Genomic DNA, 14,160 nt, shown 5'->3' with positions numbered 1-14,160 from the left:
GACCTTAAGGGATGCTCAATCAACAACCGGAGCAACTGATCAAGAACTGATTGACCTCTCTATGGTTGCCATTAGGAACCTAAGCTGTAAGTGACAGTCCTGACAGTCAGTGACAGTCCTATCATTTATACCAAATTGATGACATTTACAGTGAAATTATAGAGACATATAATATATATGAGATATTATTTATTTGCCATATATGCCATACCGCCTTGTTACACCAGAGGTCAGCACAGTCTGCCAGTCATAGAAAATGACTAGGCCTTGAATGCAGCGAGCTGCATGATTTGAGAGACAACAGGCAAGGAAGTGATACATCAGTGATTATAGCCCCCCTTGTCCATGTATCCAGTACATCAAGCATAAACCTATGCGTCCTGTATGTTTACATAGGTTGTTAAATGGGCCTACAGGTTCTGCCTAACCCCCTTGCCAACATAACCTTTTTATAACCAAGACATGTCTCGATCACCTCCTATCCTCTGTGCTGAAACAAGCACATAATTACTGGGGCGGCCTTCAGCGAGCTAACCTGTTATCAAATCAACACAATGCGCCACGAGCGAAACCTGTGATCGGAACGCAACGGGCGCTGTGTTTCTCTCATCCAACAATAGAATCTATTCCCCTGTGGCACTGTGAGCCAGTCAGCACAGCCCAGCGAACAGCAAAGGGCATCAGAGCTCATCAAACTCAATCCCACAGAAACAATGTTCTGAATCCATTTAACCCAATTTAAAGCAGTGCAAGGCGCTGTAAAGAGGCAGCGGTGTTATTTAGGCCATGGGCAAACAGCAAGTGAGGGCAACATCATGGGCGCTGGCTCCCAGTGACCTTAGCAGGGTTTGTGCGGGGCCAGGAGTGTGCCCAAGGCTATCCTTGGGTCCCAAACTCATTAAACCCACACAGCCTTTCATTCTGACTTAAGCACAGTGGCCAAATTAATTCCGGTGAAAGGGACCGGGTGTCCATCCCTTTCTAGGGGACTTTGATGTATTTTGTAGCTTTGAGGGATGTGCAGTTTGTCACTGCTTTTGAAGAACTGGCAGTTCTCCTGCAATTAGAAAAGCTTTCAACTCCTGATGTGGTCGGAAAACAAATTTAGTCACTGTTGTATTTTGACTTCCTCTTGGTGATGAGAAATGGCATATTGCTTTAGGGGACTTTTCTGTGGGGTTTGATCATGTTTCTCTATCAGGTGCTTTGATTGTCCAGTCTGGTTGTTCCAGGTGGTGTGTAGTATAGACCATCCCTCTTTTGACCGGCTCCTCCAGCTGGGAGAGAGGGGACCATCTGGTCCTCAACAGGTAATCACCACCAACACACTGATACACCTGACATACAGACAGAACTGGGTTACCACAAATAACAGACACTGATTTTGGAAAACAGTATTAGGTCAAAACACAAATAAACACACACACACACACACACACATGTTCTAATTCTGGGGTGACATTTATGGAGGCATAACATTAAGTTGAAAATGTGAAATTGTATATGGAGTGGACTGAAAAGTGTAGCCATATTGCATATGATGAGTCTCACACCGCACAGTGAATATTTATTTTTTTGTCACATAGATATGAGGTTTACATTCCCTTTATCTATATGGTGTCGTTGCTTTCTTTCCTTGCTAAATTCAAAAACACCAAAGACTCACCCAGAGCAATGACATCTATATTTAATGAGATAACAGAATACATTACCATTATATATAGTAATGAGTAATATATTAGCAATAACGCGCAGCTGACAGCTTCCTAATAAATCCCTCCAGTGTGATAGAAACAGCTCTATGTATTGTATTGCACACACCTCCCCCAGTCTCCCTCCCTCTCTGCTTCTTTCAGCTCACTGAACTGAGTGAAATGTCTTTCCGACTAAATAATTTTTTTTGCACGGTGGGAACGTTGCCATGGAGACAGCAGTTCCCCCGGCCCCTTCACCCACATCCAGCCCCCCCCCCAGCAGTTCATGGTGTTGTAGCAGTGCAAACTGGCACTTCTGTGTGTATGTGTGTGTGTTGTTCTGAACTGTTCTCATGCTGCTCACACTGTCAAAGTGCTGCAGGTGCCCCATTCGCCCCTAGACAAGTGTGTCTATATACAGACCTGTTCTCCTCCGCCTCGCCCTCACACACAAACACACTCACTCTCACACACACACTCTTTCACTTCCATTCCTTGTCTTTTTAATTCATCTCCTCATCCACTCCCTGCCTTCCCCTTTCTCTGTGTCATTCCCCCTCACTCTCTTAATCCTTTCCTACTCCTCTCTCTTTGTGTCACACACACACGTGCATGCATGCAAGCGCGCACATACACTTCCCCCTGGGTTGGTGTAGCAGAGTTTCAGTGTGCTGATAGTGGGCATGACTGTAATGCTCAGTTCATAAGGGTATAATCACTGCATGACTTCCCTGGCATTTATATGACTACTAGAAAAGACTCACAAAGCAACAGTAGGTGGCAGACCAGAGAAAGACACACTCAGGGCAGGCAGCAGCACTCCACTTTGTATTTAGATAAAGTGAGGACACAATAAAGAATTCATGACAAAGTGACTAAATAATTACACACGACGATAATGCACGGTAGGAAAGAGAGAGAGGAAGGTCCTATAGGTTCAGAGAAGATTCAATACAGTATGGATACAGATATATATATAGGTCCAGTGTGTGTAGGCTACTGTATACGTACATAGTACACAAGGCTTGCACGTACACACACCTACTTCACACACAGTGATTAATAAACAAACACACACAGAATGAGGCTGGATGATACATATCCTTTATTTCCATGATCATTGCTTCAGCCACACCATCTCCCACACGTTCACCTACATCATCTTCCTCTTCACCCTCCTCCCCCTAGTTCTCTGGCTGAAACAAGCATCCTGACTGAATGTCTCACTTCTGTTCAAATGTCTATTTATCCGTTTAACCCATATAAAAAAGAAATTATATATTTTTTAAAGAATCAAAAATTAAATCAGGAATAACTATTTAATGAAGATATACAGGATAACCAATGTTATTTATCATCATTGTTTTGATTACAGAGATAACGATTGCTAGGTCTCCATTTTCGTCATTAGTAGTATTAATATCAAGTTCATTGTCAGGTTTTGCTTAAAGCATCACTTATTTAATTTTCATTGCATCAAGTTGACATCATTCATGTTAATATAAGCATGCACACACGTTTCCCCATGTCCATTCAGAACTGCACTAACACAGAGAGACAGAGGAGAGAGGAGTCCTACACACAGAGAGAGCGGGCAAGATGGAGGGAGGCGGAGAGAGGGGGTGAATGGCTGTGTGGAGAGAGAGGGAAGTGGGGAAAAGGGAGTTGTCAGAAATAGAGTGGGAGAACAAGCAATCAAAGAGAGCGAGAGGCAGGTATAGAAAGAGATAAAGGGGAAAGAGAAAGGTATATTTAGAGAGAGAGAGAGAGACAGAGAAAAAGAGAGAGAGAAAGACAGGTATAGAAAGAGAAAAAGGGGAAAGAGAAAGGTATATTTAGAGAGAGAGAGAGAGACAGAGAAAAAGAGAGAGAGAAAGACAGGTATAGAAAGAGAAAAAGGGGCAAGATAAATGTATATTTAGAGAGAGTGAGAGAGGTGGAGGGTAATACTGAGAGCACACTAGCAACCTCCAGTGCTGAGTGAGTGCTAACACCACAGTGTTATGGGGCAGAGAATCATGTGGACTGTGAGGGATGGAGACAGAGCCTGGGGATAGGCCAATGGATCAATACTATAGTATCTACTTATACAGGCAGATCAATGACCTCCCAGAACAACCTGAGCTGACATACAGTTCCAGATGGAAAACTTCTGGCTATGATATGGGATATACGGCTTTAATCTGTGTACATACCAAGCATACCAGTAAGCATCCCTGCACTTCCTTGGCCTGAAGTTGTAATAGTAACTGCATCCCCCTGAATGCGTTTAAGGGGAAATGGCAGCCATAGCATTAGTAGTGCTAACTGTTAGTTGAGGTTATAGTAGCAGAAGTGGTGGTAGACATGGTTCTCTCATGGCAGTAGCCACATGGTGCTTAAAGAGGAAGTGCAGAGCGTAAACAGGGGGTCGTCGTATTTCACTAAAGATAAAGGACATGGTTCCTCCTCTCTGTCTCCCCGTTTGGAGGGACTGCTAGGGGACATAAAGGAGTCATTACTCAGCCCCAAAATTCTACCTCAAGTAATCAAAACGTATCTAACATCACGGTGCCAACTGGTTTCCCCTCAGACACAGTACACATTTACTAAAAGAAGTACACAACCAACACAGTTACTTAGATCAGGCAGGGGGGCACTTTTGAGTGACTGACAGCTGATCTGGGAAACAACACAGACAATACACTCTAATCTCTGTGAGAGTCCGACTGTTCATCAGGGATCATAAGTATCCCACTCCCCACCTAGTGCAATGGGTCCTACACAAAAATGGTTCCTCTAAGACACACAGGACAGAAGACACATTTTGTTCAAAGACAGGAGTTTCAGTCTGTGGATGCTAGGAATGGTGTGGGGCCGCGGGACTGGTAGAAGATAGGGACGGCATGAGCACAGAAACGTGTCACACAGAAGGTCACAGTGACACACACACAGACATACAGGCATACACACACACAGACGCACACAAATACAAAACACACACAAACACAGAAATACACACAAATCAAAGCAACACAAATGTGTGTGTCCTTCTAACACTGTCGTCCAGTCGGAGACATGATGGACTGCAGACAATTTTTATCTTTTCAAATTAAATAATGTCTTTCTGAAAAACAAAATCTTGGAATGATAGAAAAATTCGATATAATGGTGAAATCCTTCCCTGTGGGATACATTTCCAGTAAGTGCACTCCAAGCTGAGCAGGTCCGTCCTCATCACAGTTCCCCTGTAGAGTCCTCTGGGATAAAGTCTGCCAGTATGTCCAAACAGTGGAACACTATTCCTGTAACATCCCAAGGCGCTCAAATAGTTCAGGTCTTCAAGTACTCACGGTCTCATCCTTAGTGGATTGTAAAAAAATGGTATGGATAAATTCCTTTCTGGATGATTATATTACACAAACCCCCAAAACCAAACAAATAGAAAAATAAAAGCAAATTCACATTAATGAGCACCATGAAGAAGGTGACAAAATAATGAGGCGAAGGGACACATTTCAAGTTTACGTAACATGCTTCAGCAGATGGGTTCATCCACATTTCTCCCTCCCCTGACATCAATAATAACGACCGGCAAAGGTTCCTTCCTCCAGCTAAAAGAAGCCAGAAAAGCCCAGATCCAGATCCAATGGACTAGACTAGAGTCTCCACAACTGATGTTTGTCCTGCTGAAAACACTACATGGATGTTTCCTAACTCCTACACTTGTATACTAATGGCCTAAAGTAAAGCATTGACACGGTTTGTCTTTTGAAGTCCACACAGTGCAGAAACCTTAGGCCCAGGTTTGATTGGAGGAAGAAATGTGCATCATCACACTCCTCCTGGATGAATTACTGGCACTAACCTGAAGCACTGTGTGTGTGTGTGTGTGTGTGTGTGTGTGTGTGTGTGTGTGTGTGTGTGTGTGTGTGTGTGTGTGTGTGTGCGTGTGTGTCTCAGCGTTCTAAGGGTTGCTTGTATAGAATGTAGAATCTGTTTCCTGTGCTTTGTTGCGACAGGACAGGAGTTGGAATATTCAGCAGTAGCAGTAGAACAGCAGTAGCAGTCGATGTGTCTCCTTATCTCTCTTTGTTTGATGGAGAGAATTATTCACAGATGAGCAGAAAGAAAGGAAAGTCTAGAACTGGAAAGATGATAATAACCTGGGGAGAAAAGGAGAAAGAGAGAAAGAGAGAGAGAGAGATAAAGTAGGAGAGACAGTGCGGGTGAGAAGATACATAAACAGAGAACAGAGCCTCAGAGTACAGTAAGTCAGGGGTGGGGTACATAACATCTAGATGGTACAGATACTCTTGCCTCACAGCTCGTTAATCTAACAGCCTCTGAGTCTCAGCTGGATCACATTCACCAAGGTTATAATCACAAAGCTGTGGTTATATAGGTCCCTCCACAGAAAGTTATGGAATATTGAAAAATTGTGTGTCAGGATTGGGGTCCACTTCAATAAAGGCAATGCAGGAAATCAATTCAATCTAATTCATGAAGCAGAAATTGCCCGTCCTTTGTAATGACGATGTTTTCTAAATCATACAACTCATTTGTCTGAATTGAAATGGAAAGGACTCCAACACTGGTCCTGGTACTGCATGTGAAAGCATTGAACCAAGAGTTCGACTCACAGTTCTACTCAGAGTGAGGACTGTCCACCACGATGTGAGGCTTGGGAGAGACTGCGGGACTCTTTGACACAAATGAGGCCACAAGTTTTTCCTGGAAAAATATATTAAAGCAGAGTTAATATCATCAACACAGACACTGTAGATAACAAAGGTAAATGTATGCTAAAATAGATATTTCATTACTAATAAAAAATATGGTGAGTGGATGAATAGACAGACTAACTGTTGTACAGTATGTATCAAGCATCTCAGAGTAGGAGTGCTGATCTAGGATCAGGTCCCCCCTGTCCATGTCATCTTATTCAATGTGATCTAAAAGGAAAAACTGATCAGCACTCCTACTCTGAGATGCTTGATACATACGGTCCCCAGACTACTGAATGTATGTGTGGTTACTTACAACGAATGAATAGAAAAACAAAGACTAGTTAGAACAGGGGAAAAGAAGGCCAAGTACAATTACATACATGAAAAAAAGCACTGTAGTCACGCACTCACTCACACACACACTCAACGGTACACAGACACACACACACATCACATCATGCACATAATTACCTCGACGAGCTGGTGCCAGTGGTCTATGGGTTTGCGGGGGTTGGCCAGCATGGCTGTCCAGTGCTCCCTCCCAGGACCCTCAGCGTCACTGCCCACACGACACATTCCTATGACCTCATTATGACCAATACTGACCAACCGACAGCCAGGTACGGAGAGAGAGAGAGAGAGAGAGAGAGAGAGGGAGAGAGGGTGGGGGGGAGACGGAGAGGGAGAGAGACTGTGACGAACAGGCAAAGTAGGCCTCATTTATCAACCTTGAGTGCTGGGAAAATGAATGCGGCCACAGAGGTTGGATATTCAATAGTGAGCGCACAATATACAGAGACTATTACAAAGGTTTCAATACCAATGGAGAGCACATTCACATCATACACAAACACACGCATGCATGCACACACACAAACAAGCATCGAACTATAGAGATGCTATAACCTGGGTTTTAAATGCATAAAAGATAACACACACACACACAGAACTATAGAGATACTATAACCTACAACATGGGTTTAATAATAGATAAAGAAAACACAAACACACACCAGCCAGGCGATGGTGTGATGATGGAGGGTGTGAGTGCCAGACAGAGAAACACTGGCATGGTTACACAGTGTCTCACCACCAGACACTATTTCCATTAACATTAGCATAAACCATGTTTATTCATGAGGAGCCCATCCTCATGTAAAACAGGAGGCGTCCGCCAGGAGTCTGACTCACAGGGACAATCAGCTACGTGTTCAACAGACCACTGCTACACACCAACCAAATAACAACGTCTATCAACGGTACAGACCCACATAGTACTAACTACACACCAACCAAATAACGTCTATCAATGTTATAGACTGACCCATGCTAGTGCACAACAACATCTATTCAAGTAACTGTCCAGTGAAAATCACACTTTTCAAAGTTCATATTCTGCTGATTCATACCCAAATAATTGTGTTTATTCATCCTGTACTCGTATTAGTGGCAAAAGCATGAATTAGAGAAAAAAACACCTCAAACTTGTATCTCATAAAGACCGTTTCAAAAATGCTTGCTACTTCTTCATAAAGTATGGTGTCATACTCCTGAGGAGGATGAGCTGGCCAATCAGCGGTCTAGAGGAGGATATTTTTAACGACCGGTATACGCCCACACCATTCTATTGTTGGGGTACGCCCACACTATTCCAACACAGAAAAGCTTCTTAACATACATCATTTTTTTTAAATTGGAAGGAAAACTATTTCACTCATATTGTAAGTAGTAATAGGTCATATTTAACACTGGACAGTTATTTTAAGGTTACAGAATGACCCATCCTACTACACACCAACATCTATCAACGTAATAGACCCACACAGTGCTAACTACACACCAACCAAATAATAACCACCATCAACATACGTTACACATGATCCAGTACTAACTACACATCAACCAAATAATAACCACCATCAACATACGTTACACATGATCCAGTACTAACTACACACCAACCAAATAATAACCACCATCAACATACGTTACACATGATCCAGTACTAACTACACACCAACCAAATAATAACCACCATCAACATACGTTACACATGATCCAGTACTAACTACACACCAACCAAATAATAACCACCATCAACATACGTTACACATGATCCAGTACTAACTACACACCAACCAAATAATAACCACCATCAACATACGTTACACATGATCCAGTACTAACTACACACCAACCAAATAATAACCACCATCAACATACGTTACACATGATCCAGTACTAACTACACACCAACCAAATAATAACCACCATCAACATACGTTACACATGATCCAGTACTAACTACACACCAACCAAATAATAACCACCATCAACATACGTTACACATGATCCAGTACTAACTACACACCAACCAAATAATAACCACCATCAACATACGTTACACATGATCCAGTACTAACTACACACCAACCAAATAATAACCACCATCAACATACGTTACACATGATCCAGTACTAACTACACACCAACCAAATAATAACCACCATCAACATACGTTACACATGATCCAGTACTAACTACACACCAACCAAATAATAACCACCATCAACATACGTTACACATGATCCAGTACTAACTACACACCAACCAAATAATAACCACCATCAACATACGTTACACATGATCCAGTACTAACTACACACCAACCAAATAATAACCACCATCAACATACGTTACACATGATCCAGTACTAACTACACACCAACCAAATAATAACCACCATCAACATACGTTACACATGATCCAGTACTAACTACACACCAACCAAATAATAACCACCATCAACATACGTTACACATGATCCAGTACTAACTACACACCAACCAAATAATAACCACCATCAACATACGTTACACATGATCCAGTACTAACTACACACCAACCAAATAATAACCACCATCAACATACGTTACACATGATCCAGTGCTAACTACACACCAACCAAATAATAACCACCATCAACATACGTTACACATGATCCAGTACTAACTACACACCAACCAAATAATAACCACCATCAACATACGTTACACATGATCCAGTACTAACTACACACCAACCAAATAATAACCACCATCAACATACGTTACACATGATCCAGTACTAACTACACACCAACCAAATAATAACCACCATCAACATACGTTACACATGATCCAGTACTAACTACACACCAACCAAATAATAACCACCATCAACATACGTTACACATGATCCAGTACTAACTACACACCAACCAAATAATAACCACCATCAACATACGTTACACATGATCCAGTACTAACTACACACCAACCAAATAATAACCACCATCAACATACGTTACACATGATCCAGTACTAACTACACACCAACCAAATAATAACCACCATCAACATACGTTACACATGATCCAGTACTAACTACACACCAACCAAATGATAACCACCATCAACATACGTTACACATGATCCAGTACTAACTACACACCAACCAAATGATAACCACCATCAACATACGTTACACATGATCCAGTGCTAACTACACACCAACCAAATAATAACCACCATCAACATACGTTACACATGATCCAGTGCTAACTACACACCAACCAAATAATAACCACCATCAACATACGTTACACATGATCCAGTACTAACTACACACCAACCAAATAATAACCACCATCAACATACGTTACACATGATCCAGTACTAACTACACACCAACCAAATAATAACCACCATCAACATACGTTACACATGATCCAGTACTAACTACACACCAACCAAATAATAACCACCATCAACATACGTTACACATGATCCAGTACTAACTACACACCAACCAAATAATAACCACCATCAACATACGTTACACATGATCCAGTACTAACTACACACCAACCAAATAATAACCACCATCAACATACGTTACACATGATCCAGTACTAACTACACACCAACCAAATAATAACCACCATCAACATACGTTACACATGATCCAGTACTAACTACACACCAACCAAATAATAACCACCATCAACATACGTTACACATGATCCAGTACTAACTACACACCAACCAAATAATAACCACCATCAACATACGTTACACATGATCCAGTACTAACTACACACCAACCAAATAATAACCACCATCAACATACGTTACACATGATCCAGTACTAACTACACACCAACCAAATAATAACCACCATCAACATACGTTACACATGATCCAGTACTAACTACACACCAACCAAATAATAACCACCATCAACATACGTTACACATGATCCAGTACTAACTACACACCAACCAAATAATAACCACCATCAACATACGTTACACATGATCCAGTACTAACTACACACCAACCAAATGATAACCACCATCAACATACGTTACACATGATCCAGTACTAACTACACACCAACCAAATGATAACCACCATCAACATACGTTACACATGATCCAGTACTAACTACACACCAACCAAATAATAACCACCATCAACATACGTTACACATGATCCAGTACTAACTACACACCAACCAAATAATAACCACCATCAACATACGTTACACATGATCCAGTACTAACTACACACCAACCAAATAATAACCACCATCAACATACGTTACACATGATCCAGTACTAACTACACACCAACCAAATAATAACCACCATCAACATACGTTACACATGATCCAGTACTAACTACACACCAACCAAATAATAACCACCATCAACATACGTTACACATGATCCAGTACTAACTACACACCAACCAAATAATAACCACCATCAACATACGTTACACATGATCCAGTACTAACTACACACCAACCAAATAATAACCACCATCAACATACGTTACACATGATCCAGTACTAACTACACACCAACCAAATAATAACCACCATCAACATACGTTACACATGATCCAGTACTAACTACACACCAACCAAATAATAACCACCATCAACATACGTTACACATGATCCAGTACTAACTACACACCAACCAAATGATAACCACCATCAACATACGTTACACATGATCCAGTACTAACTACACACCAACCAAATAATAACCACCATCAACATACGTTACACATGATCCAGTACTAACTACACACCGACCCAATAACAATGTCTATCAACTTAACAGAGTGCTAACTACAAGGTTATTATTGTTAATATTCCTATTAGTTCTAAGATTTTTATTCGAAATTCAGTTTTGTTTCAGTTAGTTTTCAGATCTACTTTACCTTATTTTTTATTTTGTTTACTTTTTATAAAAACATGCATATAGTTTTTGTGTTTTTTGGAATGTCACTTCTTGCCACTGTGGGGCAGTAATGCATAAGGTGATGGGTCAGGTCATAGGTTAGGTTAGGTTTAAAGGTAGACTCAGGGAGATGACGTAGATGCACCATGTAAACAGTAGTGGTGGGTCAATTTCCTCAATAACCAGGAGCGTTGAAGCGCCATCGTTGGTCACCGCCTTTTAAAGTGTTGCATTCTGGTGATAGATTGTCAGACTGGAGCCTACATTTCATCTGCATGAACTTTACAAAAATCATATGATCAAAGGTCATGAAGTTTTGACTGCAGTCGACTGCAAGTTTCTGCAGTTGCTCTTCACCAACTTCATCCTGCAGTCATCACCTGCATTGTGGGAGGCTCTATTGTCAACCAATCATTAGTTAAGCTTAAAAACCCTGTTTGATTTTTGCCCCCCAAAAACATAATTCATGATGTTTTTTATTTTATTTAGTTTTGGAGGCAGTACAGTTATAATTTTTGAAATGGGTTTGTTAATTATTTTAATTAAATTTACTAAATGGTTTTGAGTGATGATTAGTCATAATTAGTTTTAGTTTTAGTTTCAGTTTACTATAATAACCTTGCTACACACCATAAAAAAACAACTACCAACAACAGACATACCCTCATCTAACAATTAACAACAGACATACCCTTATCTAACAATTAACAACAGACATACCCTCATCTAACAATTAACAACAGACATACCCTTATCTAACAATTAACAACAGACATACCCTTATCTAACAATTAACAACAGACATACCCTCATCTAACAATTAACAAAAGACATACCCTTATCTAACAATTAACAACAGACATACCCTTATCTAACAATTAACAACAGACATACCCTCATCTAACAATTAACAACAGACATACCCTTATCTAACAATTAACAACAGACATACCCTCATCTAACAATTAACAACAGACATACCCTCATCTAACAATTAACAACAGACATACCCTCATCTAACAATTAACAACAGACATACCCTCATCTAACAATTAACAACAGACATACCCTCATCTAACAATTAACAACAGACATACCCTCATCTAACAATTAACAACAGACATACCCTTATCTAACAATTAACAACAGACATACCCTTATCTAACAATTAACAACAGACATACCCTCATCTAACAATTAACAACAGACATACCCTTATCTAACAATTAACAACAGACATACCCTTATCTAACAATTAACAACAGACATACCCTCATCTAACAATTAACAACAGACATACCCTTATCTAACAATTAACAACAGACATACCCTTATCTAACAATTAACAACAGACATACCCTCATCTAACAATTAACAACAGACATACCGTTATCTAACAATTAACAACAGACATACCCTTATCTAACAATTAACAAAAGACATACCCTTATCTAACAATTAACAACAGACATACCCTTATCTAACAATTAACAACAGACATACCCTCATCTAACAATTAACAACAGACATACCCTTATCTAACAATTAACAACAGACATACCCTTATCTAACAATTAACAACAGACATACCCTTATCTAACAATTAACAACAGACATACCCTTATCTAACAATTAACAACAGACATACCCTTATCTAACAATTAACAACAGACATACCCTTATCTAACAATTAACAACAGCAACCATCCAAATACATAGTCAGTATTATAATGGTATCAATTACATCCACATCCCACACAAACTTATAAAACTCCCATTGTCCGGTAATAAAGTAATAACAGCCTAGGTCTGTTCTTACCAGTCATAGTCCATGACAGCGATGATGATGGACACCCTGTCGATGTCCTCATGAGGGATGTCAAAGACCAGAGCCTCGTTGTAGGTGGGGTTCAAAGTATTCTTCTTAATGGATGTCTTCCTCTTCTTTAGCCTGCGGCCGTCACATATCAGAGAAGCCTTCACGTACGGGTCTGAGAGAAGGAGAAAGAGGGAGGGAGAGAGAGAAAAAAAGAGTGAGAGCGAGAGAAAAAGAAATAGAGGAAGAGAATGGAAGAAAGAGAAAGAGAGGGACAAAGATATGAGACAAACCTTGAGCAGGCTATTAACAAATTATACTCCCACGTCCAGGCATCTGTCTTTAACACATAAAAGACATACAAATCAAGGCCCCTTGGACGAGGCGGATTAAGGCCAAAGTAAAACAGGTGGATTCACGTCAATTACCACAGAATACAAACTGCCGCTCTAGTCCGTTGTAGCATTTACAGAACACTGAGAGTTACCATTTGATTTTATGGTGGATTTTTTATACCTTTGTTAGGCAATAAAAGCAATAATAACGGTGTGGCCTCATAATTTAGCGTGTCATTTCGTCAGTATAGTAACTGTTACCGTGGTAATGCAGGATCATCACATCCTCACAGGCAGGATTAATAACTCA

General features: G+C 40.4%; 1 protein-coding gene across 2 annotated transcripts in view; it reads right to left on the bottom strand.

The window, feature by feature from the left end:
* Window positions 1-2,776: 2,776 nt before the first annotated feature.
* The window catches only part of LOC106593647 (synaptotagmin-C), a 59,160-nt gene continuing 47,776 nt past the window's right edge, over window positions 2,777-14,160 (bottom strand). For both annotated transcript variants that reach the window (XM_045720212.1, XM_045720213.1), the window contains exons 10-13: window positions 13,519-13,690; window positions 6,875-7,004; window positions 6,317-6,407; window positions 2,777-5,839 (exon numbers count right to left, since the gene is read on the bottom strand). In XM_045720212.1, coding sequence (XP_045576168.1) covers window positions 6,321-6,407; window positions 6,875-7,004; window positions 13,519-13,690 — 389 coding nt within the window. In that variant the 3' untranslated portion in view covers window positions 2,777-5,839; window positions 6,317-6,320. The remainder of the gene's footprint in view (window positions 5,840-6,316; window positions 6,408-6,874; window positions 7,005-13,518; window positions 13,691-14,160) is intronic.

The sequence above is a fragment of the Salmo salar genome, chromosome ssa06 (assembly GCF_905237065.1).
Source record: "Salmo salar chromosome ssa06, Ssal_v3.1, whole genome shotgun sequence".
Taxonomy (NCBI): domain Eukaryota; kingdom Metazoa; phylum Chordata; class Actinopteri; order Salmoniformes; family Salmonidae; genus Salmo; species Salmo salar.
Note: the sequence above shows the minus strand (reverse complement) of the source record. Positions and strands in the feature narration are given on the sequence as shown.